The sequence below is a fragment of the Arachis hypogaea genome, chromosome 11, assembly GCF_003086295.3.
Source record: "Arachis hypogaea cultivar Tifrunner chromosome 11, arahy.Tifrunner.gnm2.J5K5, whole genome shotgun sequence".
Lineage (NCBI taxonomy): Eukaryota > Viridiplantae > Streptophyta > Magnoliopsida > Fabales > Fabaceae > Arachis > Arachis hypogaea.
This window is the reverse complement of record NC_092046.1, coordinates 64,630,294-64,647,786: the sequence shown is the minus strand read 5'-3', so window position 1 is coordinate 64,647,786 and position 17,493 is coordinate 64,630,294. Positions and strand designations below refer to the sequence as shown.

Here is a 17,493-nt window from a genome sequence, read left to right as displayed (position 1 = left end):
CCTTGAATTTTAAACACAAGGGAGTCCTCATTCCATTGAAGGACTATTTCACCTCTGTCAACATCAATCACAGCTCTTGCTGTGGCCAGGAAAGGTCTTCCTAGGATGATGGATTCATCCTCTTCCTTTCCAGTATCCAGGACTATGAAATCAGTAGGTATGTAAAGGCCCTCAACCTTTATTAATACATCTTCTACTTGTCCATAAGCCTGTCTTCTTGAGTTATCTGCCATCTCTAGTGAGATTTTAGCAGCTTGCACCCCATAGATTCCCAGTTTCTCTATTACAGAGAGGGGCATGAGGTTTATTCCTGAACCAAGGTCACACAGAGCCTTAAAGATCATGGTGCCTATGGTACAGGGTATTATGAACTTTCCAGGATCCTGTCTCTTCTGAGGCAATGTCAGTTGATCCAGATCACTTAGTTCATTGATGAACAAGGGAGGTTCAACTTCCCAAGCATCAATGCCAAACAATTTGGTATTCAGCTTCCTGATTGCACCAAGAAACTTGGCAGTTTGCTCTTCAGTAACATCCTCATTCTCTTCAGAAGAGGAATACTCATCAGAGCTCATGAAGGGCATAAGGAGGTTCAATGGAATCTCTATGGTCTCTAGATGAGCCTCAGAGTCCTTTGGTTCCTCAGAGGGAAGCTCCTTATTGACCACTGGACGTCCCAGGAGGTCTTCCTCCTTGGGATTCACGTCCTCTCCTCTCCTCACAGGTTCGGCCATGGCGCTTATGTCAATGGCCTTGCACTCTCCTTTTGGGTTCTCTTCTGTATTGCTTGGGAGAGTACTAGGAGGGATTTCAGTGACCCTTTTACTCAGCTGGCCCACTTGTGCTTCCAGATTTCTAATGGAAGACCTTGTTTCATTCATGAAACTTACAGTGGCCTTGGATAGATCAGAGACTAGATTTGCTAAATTAGAAGCATTTTGTTCAGAGTTCTCTGTCTGTTGCTGAGTTGATGATGGAAAAGGCTTGCTATTGCTAAACCTGTTTCTTCCACCATTATTAAAGCCTTGTTGGGGCTTTTGATCCTTCCATGAGAAATTTGGATGATTTCTCCATGTTGAGTTATAGGTGTTTCCATAAGGTTCACCTAAGTAATTTACCTCTGCTATTGCAGGGTTCTCTGGATCATAAGCTTCTTCTTCAGAAGATGCCTCTTGAGTACTGTTGGATGCAGCTTGCATCCCATGCAGACTCTGAGAGATCATATTGACTTGCTGAGTCAATATTTTATTCTGAGCCAATATGGCATTCAGAGTATCAACTTCAAGAACTCCTTTCTTCATAGGCGTCCCATTACTCACAGGATTCCTTTCAGAAGTGTACATGAACTGGTTATTAGCAACCATGTCAATGAGTTCTTGAGCTTCTGCAGGCGTTTTCTTTAGGTGAATGGATCCACCTGCAGAAGTGTCCAGTGACATCTTTGATAACTCAGACAGACCATCATAGAATATATCCAGGATGGTCCATTCTGAAAGCATGTCAGAAGGACACTTTTTGGTCAACTGTTTGTATCTTTCCCAAGCTTCATAGAGGGATTCACCTTCTTTCTGTCTGAAGGTTTGAACATCAGCTCTAAGCTTGCTCAGCTTTTGAGGAGGAAAGTACTTGGCTAAGAAAGCCGTGACCAGCTTATCCCAAGAGTTCAGGCTGTCTTTGGGTTGGGAATCCAACCATAATCTAGCTCTGTCTCTTACAGCAAAAGGGAAAAGCATGAGCCTGTAGACTTCAGGATCTACTCCGTTAGTCTTAACAGTATCACATATCTGCAAGAATTCAGTTAAGAACTGAAAAGGATCTTCGGATGGAAGTCCATGAAACTTGCAGTTCTGCTGCATCAGAGAAACTAATTGAGGTTTCAGCTCAAAGTTGTTTGCTCCAATGGCAGGAATGGAGATGCTTCTTCCATGTAAATTGGAATTTGGTGCAGTAAAGTCACCAAGTATTCTCCTTGCATTGTTGTTGGGTTCGGCTGCCATCTCCTTTACTTGTTCGAAATTTTCAATCAAGTTGTCTCTGGATTGTTGTAATTTAGCTTCTCTTAATTTTCTCTTCAGAGTCCTTTCAGGTTCTGGATCAGCTTCAACAAGAATGTCTTTTTCTCTGTCCCTGCTCATAAGAAAGAGGAGAGAAAAAGAAAAGAAGAGGAATCCTCTATGTCACAGTAAAGAGGATCCTTATTGTTAGTAGAAGAAAAGAAGAAGAAATTCGAACACAGATAGAAGAGGGGGTTCGAATTTGGTGATGATGTGAGGAAGAGATGTTAGTTAATGAATGAATAAATATAATAGGATGAGAGAGAGGGAGGGAATTTTCGAAAATTATTTTTGAAAAGGAGTTAGTGATTTTTTTGAAAATTGGTTTTTGAAGATTTGTTAGTATTTTTTTCGAAAATTAAGATTTAGAAATTAAAATAATTAATAAATTAAAAAGAAATTTTTGAAAAAGGGGGAAGATATTTTCGAAAGTGAGAGAGAGAGAGTTAGTTAGGTGGTTTTGAAAAAGATAAGAAACAAACAAAAAGTTAGTTAGTTAGTTGAAACAAATTTTGAAAACCAATTTTGAAAAGATAAGAAGTTAGGAAGTTAGAAAAGATATTTTGAAAAGATATTTTTGAAAAAGATAAGATAAGAATATATTTTTGAAAAGATATGATAAAATTAGTTTTGAAAAAGATTTGATTTTTAAAATCACAATTAATGACTTGATTCATAAGAAATCACAAGATATGATTCTAGAACTTAAAGTTTGAATCTTTCTTAACAAGCAAGTAACAAACTTGAAATTTTGAATCAAAACATTAATTGTTTATGTTATTTTCGAAAATTTGATATAAAAATAAGAAAAAGATTTTTGAAAAATATTTTTGGAATTTTCAAAAATAATTAAGAATTTTGAAAAAGATTTGATTTTTGAAAAAGGTTTTGAAAAAGATAAGATTTTCAAATTGAAAATTTGATTTGACTCATGAGAAACAAATTGATTTTTTAAAAATTTTTGAAAAAGTCAACTCAATTTTCGAATTTGATGAGAGAAAAAGGGAAAGATATTTTTTTTATTTTTGAATTTTTATGATGCAAGAGAAAAACACTAAAAGGATGCAATGCATGAAATTTTTAGATCAAAACAATGAATGCATGCAAGAATGATATGAATGTCAAGATGAACACCAAGAACACTATGAATGTCAAGATGAACATCAAGAACATAATTTTGAAAAATTTTTAATGCAAAGAAAACATGCAAGACACCAAACTTAGAATTCTTTAATGCTTAGACACTAAGAATTCAAGAATGCATATGAAAAACAATAAAAGACACAAAACAAAAAATCATCAAGATCAAACAAGAAGACTTACCAAGAACAACTTGAAGATCATGAAGAACACCATGAATGCATGAAATTTTCGAAAAATGCAAGATGCATATGCAAAAGACACCAAACTTATGATGTGACTCAAGACTCAAACAAGAAACAGAAAATTATTTTTGTTTTTATGATTTTCTAATTTTTTTTGGATTTTTCGAAAATTATATGAAAAAGAAAAAATAAGGATTCCAAAATTTTTAATATGAATTCCAGGAATCTTGCATTCTTAGTCTAAAGCTTCAGTCCAGGAATTAGACATGGCTCACTAGCCAGCCAAGCTTTCAATGGAAGCTCCGGTCCAAAACACTAGACATGGCCAATGGCCAGCCAAGCTTCAGCAGGTGATCATGGATCAGCAGCAGGTGGATGAGCAACAACTAATTTGCTCTTGATAACAAATTGCAAGCCTCAGTCCAAATGAATCTAGACATGGCTTTACAGCCAGCCAGGCTTCACATGCTTCATGAAACACTAGAATTCATTCTTAAAAATTTTGAATAAATTTTTGAAAAAATTTTTATTTTTTTCGAAGACAGATGAGAAAATTTTTGAAAATATTTTTGTAACATTTTTGAAATGAAAACGAAAAGAAAGTTACCCAATCTGAGCAACAAGATGAACCGTCAGTTGTCCAAACTCGAACAATCCCCGGCAACGGCGCCAAAAACTTGGTGCACGAAATTGTGATCTCCAGGCTCGAACAAATCCTGGTAATGGCTCCAGAGCTTGGTGCTCTGATCTTAATTCATAATTGTCACAACTTCGATACAACTAACCAGCAAGTGCACTGGGTCGTCCAAGTAATACCTTACGTGAGTAAGGGTCGAATCCCACGGAGATTGTTGGTATGAAGCAAGCTATGGTCACCTTGCAAATCTCAGTTAGGCAGATATACATTGATAATGGTGTTTTCGAATAATAAATAATAGAATAGGGATAGAGATACTTATGTAATTCATTGGTGAGAATTTCAGATAAGCGAATGGAGATGCTTTTCGTTCCTCTGAACCTCTGCTTTCCTGCTATCTTCATCCAGTCAATCTTACTCCTTTCCATGGCTGGCTTTATGTGATACATCACCACTGTCAATGGCTACTTTCGGTCATCTCTCGGGAAAATGATCCAATGCCCTGTCACGGCACGGCTAATCGTCTGGAGGCATCACCCTTGTCAATGGCTTCATCTTATCCTCTCAGTGAATAATATGCTCACGCACCCTGTCACGGCACGGCTATTCATCTGTCGGTTCTCGATCATGCTGGAATAGGATTTACTATCCTTTTGCGTCTGTCACTAACGCCCTGCAATCGCGAGTTAGGAGCACGTCACAGTCATCCAATCATTGAATCCTACTCGGAATACCACAGACAAGGTTTAGACTTTCCGGATTCTCTTGAATGCCGCCATCATTCTAGCTTACGCCACAAAGATTCTGGTTAGGAGATCTAAGAGATATTCATTCTAGCTTATTTCATGTAGAACGAAAGTGTTTGTCAGGCACGTGTTCATAGGGGAGAATGGTGATGAGCGTCACACATAATCATGACCTTCCTCACGTTCTTGGGTGCGAATGGATATCTTAGAAGCGAAATAAGATGAATTGAATAGAAAACAGAAGTACTTTGCATTAATCTTTGAGGAACAGCAGAGCTCCACACCTTAATCTATGGAGTGTAGAAACTCTACCGTTGAAAATACATAAGTGAAAGGTCCAGGCATGGCCGAGATGGCCAGCCCCCTTGATCTAAGAACAATGCGTTCAAAGATGATCCTAAGATCCTAAGATGATCAAAAGATGCCTAATACAATAGTAAGAGGTCCTATTTATAATAAAATAGTCACTAGGGTTTACATGAGTAAGTAATTGATGCATAAATCCACTTCCTGGGCCCACTTGGTGTGTGTTTGGGCTGAGCCTGAGTGTTGCACGTGCAGAGGCCATTTGTGGAGTTGAACGCCAGTTTCTGTGCCAGTTTGGGCGTTCAACTCTGGTTTTGGATCCTTTTCTGGCGCTGGACGCCAGATTTGGGCAGAAGGCTGGCGTTGAACACCAGTTTACGTCATCAATTCTTGGCCAAAGTATGGACTATTACATATTGCTGGAAAGCCCTGGATGTCTACTTTCCAACGCAATTGGAAGCGCGCCATTTCGAGTTTTGTAGCTCCAGAAAATCTACTTTGAGTGCAGGGAGGTCAGAATCCAACAGCATCAGCAGTCCTTCTTCAACCTCTGAATCTGATTTCTGCTCAAGTCCCTCAATTTCAGCCAGAAAATACCTGAAATCACAGAAAAACACACAAACTCATAGTAAAGTCCAGAAATGTGAATTTAACATAAAAACTAATGAAAACATCCCTAAAAGTAACTAGATCCTACTAAAAACATACTAAAAACAATGCCAAAAAGCGTATAAATTATCCGCTCATCAATGGTCCAGCGTCATTGTAGCAAGGAAGACTTATATTTATGTTGTCCCCAATTTCACTGTACTTGTTTGGTTGTGCGATTGCATTTTTTGTTTTAGTTGAGTTTCTTTCTAGTTGAACATTCTTTTTGTTAGTTGCATTGGCTTTCAAGTTGATTTTGGTTTGCTTTCTACAATGATCTTGGGACGGTGATTTCTTTTTCTTTAGTTTTTTGGAGGGAATCCACCTTTAATGGAGTACAAATAGCATCAAATTCTATAGCACGACCATTTTTTCTTCATTTTCTTGATTTTTTATTGATTGACGCTTATTCAATTTGTGAATAACTAAGGAAAGATGTGCCCTGAGTATCTCTAATTAGGTTGCATTCAAATTGGATGATGTTGCATTTTCTAGCGTGAACATAAGTTGGGAAAAAATGTTTCATTATTTTTACCAACAATGCTTTCCATTCTTCCTTCAGTTACAGACCCAATATGGGACATTTTATTTATTTATTTATTTTCACAATGCTTATGTATTTGGAACATGCAATTGCTCTATTACCATGGTGGATATCTGTAGTTGATTTTCTCGCCTGATGTGTAAGTAGAGATTAGTACCCATGATTAGAAAAGATGATGTCAGCATTAGAAGCCCTGTAGATATGACTTGGAGGACCTTGAGTCAGCAGCGGTCAAAAGCTCCATCATGATTCTTCCCAAAGTTGTAACGTCGGCACAGTAGCAAATTCCAAGCTTGAGAAGAAAACCAAGTTTTATGTCGTTACGCATCCTATTGCGTGAGAAGCAGTAGTTTACCATGAATAGTGGAAGAACAGGTGCAAGAGAGAGTGGAAGCTTTGATTCTGCGGCCACCATGGAAAGGTCAGATCCATCGGAAAATTCGGAATTGATTCACACATCTTTGTTGCAGAAAAATCATTGTATGTCAATAGTGCATTGATGGAGGATAAATGTCGGTCTAGAATTCTCACAAAAATAATTTTGTCGAAGTATAGATCCAAATCAACAATTAATCCTCACATCAAAGTTTAATTTGTTTGTCACTAGTACAAACCCAATAAAAATCGAGAGTATTTAAACCTTGGGTCATCTCTCAAGGAATTGTAGGAAAGTGTTTATATTATTGGTTATGGGTTGTATATTTTTGGATTTTGGGTTGATAGACAAGAAATGTAAATAACAAGAAAGTAAATGACAATTAACTAATAAAGGCAAAGAAATTCAAATGGTAAAAATGTCTTGGCAAGGGTTGATGGTTAAGGATTATTATCCTTGTTACTAACCATAATATGATAATTGCAAGGATCAATCCTATTTAGTCATCCTCTAACAATTGAAGGAAAATCAAATGAGTTTCATCAATCCCAATCCATAAGTCCTAGCTGCTCACTAATTGAATTAGTGAAGACTAATGTCAATGGACACCAATTATCAATCACTTGAATATTAGCAACTCAATGTCACCCAAGTTACCAACTCAAGCCAAGAAAAACAAAATCTACTCTAAAATCCAACCAAGTATTTTATCAAACACTTGGAAGAAATAAAAGGAAAGCATAGTGAAATAGCAAGAGATGTAAAATCTACAACTACCCAAAGAAAGAAAATAACAATAACAAAGCAATTAAATAATAATAACATCAAACATAAATTGCATTAATAGAAAGCGAAGGAAACAAGAATGCATAAATAATAAAGTAAACAAATACAAGAAATAACAAATAAAGACAAAAGAGACAAGATGCTAGAATAAGAAATAGTAAGGGAAACTAAATCAAAACAACAATTAAAACCTAGATTTAAGAGAAATTAACCTAAATCTAACCTAATTCTAGAGAGAAGAGAGAGCTTTTCTCTCTAGAAATCTATCCTAAAACATGATGAAAACTAAACTATGACTACTTGGTTCATCTCCCTCCAATCCTTGGGTTCAATAACATCAGAAATAAGTTGGATTTGGGTCTGGATGGCTCAGAAATTGCCCCCAGCATATTGCCTTTAAGTTGGTTACGTGCCTCTTATCACGCGTACGCATCGGTCAGGCATACGCGTCGCCTGGCAAGTGACCTTATCACACGTATGCATCGGTCACGCGTATGCGTCGCCATGAATCCTCCAAATGCTCATTTCTTCATGAATTCACTTTACATGCTTTTCTTTTCGCTTCTTCTACCCAATCCTTGCCTTATGAACCTGAAATTACTAAACAAACACATTAAGACATCAAATGGAATTGAAGTGAATTAAATTTAACAATTTTAGGGCCTAAAACGCATGTTTTCACTCTTAAGCACAATTTTAGAAAAATTCATAAAACCATGCTATTTCATTAAATAAATATAAAAAAAGTTGATAAAATTCACCAAATTCAATTCAAAATAAACCATAAAATTATGGTTTATCACGCACCTTCTAATATTTGTTTATAAAAAATGCCTTGTTTTCCTGTGGAATTTAGTTCTTCATAAAAACTTTGAATTCTTGTTAAACAAAAAAAGAACTAATAATCAAGCTATTTGAACTAGATGCATGGGAAAGCCAACACGTATATTGTTGAGGAAATGATTATAATGTACCAATGATATTCATGCCACTAACCTTTGGATGTTTAAAAAAGGAAGAATATTTTTTCTTTAAGCCAACCATTTCGGGTACTGGATTATTTTAAAATAATTGTGCCACTAATTTTAATATTTTTGTATCCTATTCATTTCAAGCGGTTGGCTAACCATTTTATTGATCATCCACTATTATCAAGGGTTGATGAGTTCCCCGACAATAGTACTAATGTTCCGAGAGTTACTTAAAATGAATGGATTTGAGTCTAAACGTGAAGTCCAGACTCCTTTTAGAGTAGCATCTGATATCTTCTGGTGTTGAGATGCTACTGTCCAAGTTTCTCGTGAGGAGGTTAGGGTGGTACTTGCAAAGAACTCTGATACTTAAGTTGTCAAGGATTTCAAGCAGGTTTTTAGTATATTGAAGTTCGAAGAATACCTGAAGGTGTCAGAGTATTTATAAGTGTAGACGTAGAGTCAATAACTACCTTTGGAAATAGTTTCACCTTTGATGGTGGATTTGTTATTCTCTTTTGTTAAGAAAGTTGCTGAGATATTCTTTTTAGATGAGTAGGAGAGATTGTAAAAGTTGGTTGAGATTTATTTTTTTGAATAAGTCAAGTCAAGTTGGTGTCGCGTGGACTCACCTTTATGAAGTCAGATATAGAGGTCAGATAGATCTCAAAATGTGATCTGAACTCTTATTCTGTAGACTAAATTTTTAATCATGTTAGCCTAATTCTCATAATGGACCAGTGTATGAATAAAAGTTTTGTTTATTTAAGAGAAACTTGTTAAACTAAATAGGTTAGTTTGTTTATTTTTTATTTTTGTCTAAATAGACAATTTTTAATTAAAAAGGCAAAAAAAAAATTCTTGGACGACTAAAATAGCCATTTTTTGTCTTTTTAATAGATTATTAAACTAAAATTTAAAATATTTTGATTAGAACTTGAGATATTTAGATTGGATAGTAAAAAAAAAAGTAAGAAATAGAAGAAATAATAAGAAAAAATTAAATCGCTAAACGGGTCATCTTGCATATCTTTTAGGTTCCAAGTTCCAACACGTTTATTTCGTGAATTAATGGAGCTAAACCCGTTAAACGTCTTATTTTTCACGAATTTAAATTTAGAGTGAAAAAACTCACCTACCGTTTAATCACAGTCATTTTTGTGGTTTGATAACTTTAATGCACATCTAAGGTATGATATTTGTATGGAGTATGTAGCTGTATCCCCTAATACTAAAATACAATTCAAATAAATTATAAAAAATTAAGTTACATAAATACCAACAACTATCATATATAAGATTTTTTTACCAAAAGAACAATATTATATAACTAGCAAATATTATTATTTTTAGTCAATATTTAATTAACAATAATTTATATTTATATTTATAGATATTTTACATATAAAAATATGTAATTTATATTTTTATTTATTAGAATTTTATATTCATAAATCAATATATTTTATACTTATAAATTAATATAATTTATATTTATATTTTTTAAAATTTATACACATAAATGAATAAAACAATAATTTAATATTTATATTGGTTAAAAATATTAAAAATTGTTGTTCCAAAAATTTCTCTTTACCAAAATAATAAGTCCTTCTTTCAGTAAGGGTGAATTTAAATTAAAACCTAGGCATATATAATCGATAAAGAATATGAAAAAAAGTCTTCTATATATGCATGTGAGAGAGAGGCTTTCTCTTAACATACAATGTATGTGTTTGCATTATTATTCATGCTCATGTGAGAGATGGATGTGATCAGCACTTAAGTCAGCGCACTTGTTTTCCTAAATGGCCTTTTCTTGCTCAGAACAAAAAAGAAGGTTCAACAGAATCACATAATTAACCCTCCCTTTTAATTTGTCTATTTTATTTTCCATCCATTGCAATCAAATGCTTTTGATCTGTTCTGTGATACAATTAAAATCGACCAAAGTGGGTTATTACATGTGCACACACATAATCATTAATCAATGCAACAAAGCATGTGCATGTATTTGTTTGTGATACATTATTCTGTGAACCCTAAAGATATATAATGCATACTTTTTCATAGCAACTCCATTGGGAGTGAAGTTTCGTCTAAGTTGAAAGAATAATAAGACATAGATTGACACGTTTGTTTACTAGGCTGGACCTTACATGATATAATCATGGCACGTAAGCTCAATTAGGTTTTAATATAGAGGTAGCCCTAGAGGGTCTAGAATTGGTTTCAATTGTTTAATTGTAATTTTGTCAACATTGTCATTTGCAAAACTTTTTTTATTTTTAGGGTAATGTTAGGGAGATAAAAAAAATAGACAGAATTTGCTTTATTTAATATTTATTAATTGTCACAACAATTAATGAATACTAAATAAGACAAATTATGATTATTTTTTGCTGATTTTTTTTTTTTTACCAAACATTTTCGTTATTTTTATTATATCAACGGCAATATGTAGCGGGCCGGCGTGGCTTCAAATCATGAATATTTTATTGATCTTTGGTGGGATTCTACATTTTATTGCAACAAAACTCATGTTTCTTGCTTAATTATGTTACCTATGCTAATTAATGATGTCTCACAAAGGAAAGGAAAATCATTGGTGCTTTGACATATTAAAGTAAGAAATTCTACTTTATATTGAAATCACTAACTACCGTTGAAGAGAAGTGGCTAGCAGTCTAGCACAATGTGAAAGAAAACATTGAAAGCTTAGGAGCGATTAATTAATTAGTTAAAGATATTGATATATATGAAAGAGAAAGTTTTGATTTATTTTTTGGTACCTTTTTTCATATATGGGTAATAAATATTATATTATAAAATTATTTTTTTTTTTAATTTAAACGTATGTTTAAGAGAAACAATAACAAAACCTTTTTTCATATATGGGTAATAAATCTAAGATAGAGAAATAAATTCATTAAATTAAGGAAAAAAAAGAGAGTAATAGATTTGATAATTAAGTTAATTAAAATGAAAGTAAAATTGGAGTAATTAAGTCACTAGAAATGGTCCAATATATAGCAAGGAGATTGAATAATATACCATGTGGAATAGAATAAAATTGAATAATTAAGTCACTAAATTTATAGAATGCATGATTTTCGATTCATTTATTATTACACAATGGTGTTGTTATGATAATATTACGGTTCATTTTTTAACAATTTTGAATTCAATGGAATAGAATACAATTGAATAAAGTAATAATAAATAATTTCATCCTTCTTTATTAAAATCAGTATTATTTATAAATTAGAATTTGGATAAAACGAAGGAATTTCTGAGTTTATAGAATGCACAATTTTCAGTTCATTTATTATTATACAATAATATTATTATAATAATATTTTAGTTCATTTGTTAATATGAAATATGTTTGGCTACGATTAACTTAAAGAATGTGCAGTTCTTTTTTGTACTAGAGATTCAAACGGTCTTTTAACTTTCATGATCCTTATCAATTACACATGATATGTCATAAGTCATATGTCAAAGTTGATTGTATTTAATTATAAGATGAATAAATAAACCATATTTTAAGCTGCAATTAAGGAAGATTAGAAGAATCAAAAGTGGAATGATTGGTAGGACGCACTCTAATAAAAATTATTTTTAGCGATAAATTTTTAGCGGCCATAATACAATGGCTACTATTTTTCTTATTTAACATAAGTTTTTGTGACCATTATACATTTGTTATTATTAATATATGTTATAATGTTATTATTATTGCCACTAAATTATTATCTTTTTACTTTTATTTTTAATTTTTTCAAAATTAATAACAACCATTATTATAATTGCCGGTAAAAGGTGTTTCTAAATTAAATTGATTGAAAAAGAGAAAAAAAAAAGCGTTATGTTCATGTTCCTGGGTAAAAAGTTCATGCCCTGGGTAAAGCCACAAAACATACTCTCATTCTCTTCCGTTGAACTCTCTTCCTTCCATCACCGATTACCGCCGCTGATTACTCTTTTCCACACATTCAAACCGCATCTCGATTTCTGTTTTGTCTGTTTTCCACCTTAGATCTGCAACATTGTCTCAGATCCACCATCGCCAACGTCCTCTAGTTCCGGGCCCTCTGTTGCTGCATCATCCTTCTGAGTGTAATTGCTGACAACTTGTAGCTGTGGATTCTGAAAACAACTACACCTTCTCTAACTACTCCGAAAGCGGTGGAGATCATAGCTTCACGTCGCAATTGTTCGTCGTTTTCAGGTTGAAGCTTAGTGAGCAGTCAAATTTGTTAAGAAATTAGGTTATAATAACGTGAATCTTTCTAATTATTTTGATTTTTTATATTTTTATTTGTTCTCTTTTTCTCCAGTGGCAGCTCCTTTTACTACTCCATTCTTGCCGATTTCTTCTTTTTCTTCTAGTTGCTGTTTGAGCTTACCATATCACTGCTGGCACTATTCTCTTTTCTCACACATGTTTATTACTATTGCTCCACCGAATGTTTTTGTTTGTTATATTTTTGAATCTTAGTTTGAGTGGAATGACAACTAAGGAAGATTTTGAGGTGAGGGAGAAATTAAAAATAAAAATGAAAAATAAAGAAAAAAATCAGCTTTTAAAAGAAATAGGTAAACATGTAATTTACATGCATTTTAGCTAGCATAAAATTGTTGGATGAAGAGGAGTACCTTGACTCAGGGGACTTTCCATAATTCTGTTTGACTTTGATCAACAAAGAAAGAAAAAAAGAGAAAGAGAAAAAGGAAGGAATAACATTTTTCTTTTTCTTTTTTTTCCCAGCTCAAGGTGGTTCAACTTAGAAGAAGCTTAAAGATTCAGTAGCTTTTTGAAATAGGATGAAAAATTACTATGTATGTATATATATGTTGAAGACTTTACTCGAGTTGCATTTCTGGAGTTGTTGGGTAACTATCTTGACTCTGAAATCAGATAAGAAAATAGATGCTAAGATAGTAATAGATAGGGTATTATTTTATATGATTATGAAAAAGTGAGGTTTTTAGCATGTGTCATGTGTGTTTGTGTTTTCACTTTTACTTAAACTATGTTTGGATTAATGAAGTTACATATTCATGCGTGATGTTTGTCTCTGATGTTTCATTAGCTTTAAATGCAAAATTTAAGGTTGTTGGTGCCATTAGTTTTGGTTATTAGTATATGAGATCACCTACCAAAAGTTTTTTTGATTTAATGAAATAGTTTTAGATTTGATGAAATTTTATTTGGTTGTTTATTTTTTCTGTGCTTACTTTATCCTGCAAAATGTTCATGAAGTTAGTGCCATCCGAAAATTAAGTACAGAATTGATAGAATATTTTATTGTAATGGCTTGATACAAAATAGAAGATCATATTAGGTCGTAGTTTGTATTGAGATAAACAATTTTGTTGTTTGTTCCGTTTGATTTATAGCAAAATTTTAAGTTTTTAAGTGCATTATTTGTAACCGTGCTTTGGTTAATAATCAATTTATATGATACCCTTTTTTTTCTTTGAAGCCAACAAGAAGACGAACGTTAAATTATCTCTGATGGAGTATCTTCAGTGACAAGTTATTAGTCTCTTTCATTTCACCTTATGCTACTTTTAAAACCCCAATCTCTTCTTTTTTTTTTTTTCCAATTGCATCCTAGTTATATTGTAGGTAATTTGTTTTCTCTGATATTTGTTCTATTTTGGGTTTGAGCAAAGTAACTTGCTTTTTCAGAAGACAAAGTGATTGATGATATGTCTGAACTGGCTCTGTCATTAACCTTGTGACCATTGTTAGCATTGGACTCCTGTTTCTTTAAATTTGATTAATTTATTGATTTGGTGTATTCTTTTAATTCTTTAGGCTATTTGCATCTTAATAGTGAAGATTAACAAGGTAAAAAAATAGAGCTTTAGCCCGAGAAGTGGAACAAATGTTCTATACTATTGTAGTATTGTTGACTCAATATTAGTCATTGCCAGGTGGAATTGTAGTATTGGAAAAGTTTGATGCTCTGCACATCGGTCATCGAGAACTCGCAATTCAAACATCAAGGGCTAGTCCTCCGTTTCTTTTATCATTTGTTGGAATGACTAAAGTACTTGGATGGAATCTAGGTATGGTTTAGTATTTGTTTGTATAGAGCCATCCATGCATTCATAAGATAATCTTACACTTTTGGCTAATTGCTTCAACCGAAAATCGATTTCTTCCAAGATTTTGCTAATAGGTGAACTTTTCATTATAGATTGAAACAAGTCAAGCATGAAATGTGATTTAGCATAGGATCATAGCATAGGTGAACCCTTTTGCGGCTCTCAGCTCTTCCACATATTTCATCTTTAGCTATGGAGCACATGCAAGGTCCACTATTGGAAGACTTTCTAGGACAATCATTGTTTTTTTTATTTTGAAAATGGATCTGGCAAAAATCCTGACATAGAAATTATTAGCAGTCAAGAGGAATTGAAATTCTATTACCAGGTAATAACAAGTGTACTTCTGTGTTCTAGGGACTTAACGGATAAATGCATTGGATGTAATTTATTATAGTAATTTTTATTGCATTGTATATGTTTGTGCAACATTTTGTTAATTGCCGATTGAAAGCCATATAACTGATCAAGAGCTTTTCCGTTGCAGGAAAAATACAGAGGCAAAGCAGTGGAATGGACCTCCGATCAATGTAAAAAGACTTGATTTTTATCTACTGTTGACGAAAAGAAAAATAATTTACTTCCAAAATTAGTTTAATTATATCATTATGACTAAATCTTTCTGCTCTCAGGGGGGCTGAAGGATCATGTAATCCTCCTAAGATTCGTCAAAATGTGTCTGCCTCCGCAAATATTAGTAGCATTGCCTTGCAAAGCAATTCTACAAATTCAGGTTGCCTCAAGAAAACATCTAAAAACATTGATAGTTATTAGTTTATTTGACTTTGACTTACTTGTTGCTAAGTATCTCATTGAGATGTAAAAAACTATTGGTTCTCTTTTATGATTTCTTATATCTTTCAATTTCCTCTTCAGCTCCTCTGAAGCGCACAACCAGCTGGTCTTTTGATGAGAAGCTTCTTATACAGACCCTTTGCAAGGTAATGTTACTTTTGGTTGGATACAATTTTTCAAATTAAACAAAGCTCGACTTCATATCCACCATTTCACTTGCAGGTTTTGCTTTAACAAATTCTAAATTCAGGTTCTTGTAGCTTAATTTGTCACGGCCTTTGCTCAAGGCTTGTGAGGCCTTGGGGTATGCTAAACCAACGCCAATTCAGGTTTACTTTTACCTTGTGTTATTGTTTATCTTTGAATCTTTACATTTTGAATCTTTAATTTATCATAATCATCCTGCTTTTCTATTTTGCAAATCTTACATTAAAAGTTTAATGATAGATGATTAAGAGATTTCTATCCCTTTATTCTTTCTAAATGAGAATATAAAGTCCTTCTTTCATTTTTAGAGAGCTAATTATGACCAATGAAGATGATAGATATAGATAAGTAAGTTATCACACTGGGGCCTGGGAATTTTTTTTTCTCCAATGCAAACTTGTATCAATTGGTTATTTTTGACTTGATATTGATGAGGTTTCAATAGCATCAGGTGAATTTTTGCTAAGATTAAGGTTTTTGTATGACATTCAATGCCTGGTTTTGTTGATCTCATATGTAAATCCTGCATTATTACTACTACTTTCTTTTGATTCTCCAAATAAACTTTATTGGAGAAGAAAATTTTGTAGCATGAGTGCCAAAATCCTAAGTTGAATATTTCAATTGCATCATGTGCTTAATTGAGGCTCAAAATCAGCAAGAATAGGCGAGATAGTCACATATTTAACTTATATTTACTGCACAACTCTTGATGCATTTGTACGGTATTTCACAAATGTTTTTCCTCATGCCTTCTATTTTCTCCACTTAACTTGATGATTTATCAACTGTTCAACAGATATTTTCATCGTGCATCAGGAGAGATGTATGTCATATCACGAGCCTTGGCTAAATTTGTATCAATAAACAGGTTGGTACCAGTTTTAACTGTGAAAATTCTTAGCTACCATCCAACTGTTTACATAACTAAATCTTGTTCCCATTATGACTTGACAGATTTGTTCTCTGAACCCATGCCCAAGATGACGTTAGTGCTGGATCTTGGTTAATTAAAAATTGGGAACTTTGCTTCATTCTCTCTGCTGTATTATTGTATTGCATCTGTGCTAGGCTCTATTTGTTTACTTTTGATCATTAATTATGTGCTAATCATTGATATAACATCGACTTATAGTATTTGTGTTGTTTAAATTTGTATTATACTTTATTACTTTTTAAGAGAATTTTGTGTATAAATATTTAATTAAATTTAATAAAATATTTTATTTTGTAGTAACTAATTTTAGTATATTTATATTTTGTACAATAATAATAATTGTTGATAAAAATAATTTAAAATTTTAGAAAAATGATAGGTTGCTATTTCTAAAAGAGTGAATATAATTAAAATAATCTTAAAATTTTATCAGAAATAGTAATGGCAAGTAAAAGTGAATATTACTATTTTAGAATTATTTTTAGTAGCCATATAAATTACCGGTAAAATGGGTTTTGGCGGAAATAGTAATGGCCGGTAAAAGTGAATTACATTGCAATCTTAGAATTACTTTTGGTGGCCATATAAATTGCTAAAAAAATGGCCGTTAAAAGTTATATACTTTTTGCGGCCATTAAAAAAATCTTTACCGGCAAAAGTTATAATTGCCACTAAAACCTTTTAGCGACAAAGTATAAGACGGCTAATATCTAATTGCCGGTAAATGTATTAGCGGCTATTTTTATTGCCTCTAAAAGCAAAATAAGGCCGCTAAAAGTGACTTTTCTTGTAGTGACGTGGTAATAGTGAGGTTGTACGCATGGCCCATTGCATTATCAAATATTCAAGAATGGTGCGAATGTGAATGTAAATTTGATGCACTCACCAATCACCATTTTAGGTGTGTTATTGATGAATAATTTGTCTTAAAGATTGGGATAATTTTTAAGATAATTGAATGAAATAGAATCTAATGCAATTGAAAAAAGTGATAATGAATATTTTCATTCTTCTTTGTTAAAAAATTTGGTCAATACT

At 32.9% G+C, this 17,493-nt stretch overlaps 1 protein-coding gene and 1 non-coding gene across 16 annotated transcripts; both read left to right on the top strand.

Annotated features, from left to right (window-relative positions):
* Positions 1 to 1,493: 1,493 nt before the first annotated feature.
* LOC112724592 (small nucleolar RNA R71) lies at positions 1,494 to 1,601 on the top strand. Its single transcript, XR_003163747.1, has one exon. It is a non-coding gene; the product is annotated as a small nucleolar RNA R71 (small nucleolar RNA).
* Positions 1,602 to 12,231: 10,630 nt separating this feature from the next.
* LOC112722182 (uncharacterized) lies at positions 12,232 to 16,755 on the top strand. 15 transcript variants are annotated; one of them, XR_003162492.3, is made up of 10 exons: positions 12,271 to 12,627; positions 14,224 to 14,256; positions 14,343 to 14,477; positions 14,609 to 14,844; positions 15,004 to 15,046; positions 15,149 to 15,249; positions 15,393 to 15,457; positions 15,534 to 15,640; positions 16,318 to 16,389; positions 16,476 to 16,755. XR_003162492.3 is itself a non-coding variant. In XM_072206958.1 (9 exons), the coding sequence occupies exons 3-7, from the start codon at positions 14,450 to 14,452 to the stop codon at positions 15,574 to 15,576; spliced, it is 252 nt and encodes an 83-aa protein (XP_072063059.1). In that variant the 5' UTR covers positions 12,232 to 12,627; positions 14,224 to 14,256; positions 14,343 to 14,449; the 3' UTR covers positions 15,577 to 15,640; positions 16,318 to 16,389; positions 16,476 to 16,755. The 15 variants fall into 15 exon arrangements, 8 of the variants coding, with proteins under 8 accessions (XP_072063059.1, XP_025628934.1, XP_025628935.1 ...); XR_011867588.1 differs by lacking the exon at positions 14,224 to 14,256 and adding an exon at positions 13,168 to 13,292; XM_072206958.1 differs by lacking the exon at positions 14,609 to 14,844 and having other exon boundaries at positions 12,232 to 12,627; positions 15,562 to 15,640.
* Positions 16,756 to 17,493: the final 738 nt, after the last annotated feature.

Coding starts and splice junctions, on each gene's coding strand:
- LOC112722182 (XM_025773149.3), top strand. CDS start 13,241: ATGTATATATATGTTGAAGACTTTACTCGAGTTGCATTTCTGGAGTTG. Junction 14,478..15,003: donor AGTACTTGGATGGAATCTAG/GTATGGTTTAGT, acceptor TTTCCGTTGCAG/GAAAAATACAGAGGCAAAGC. Junction 15,250..15,392: donor AAGCAATTCTACAAATTCAG/GTTGCCTCAAGA, acceptor TTTCCTCTTCAG/CTCCTCTGAAGCGCACAACC.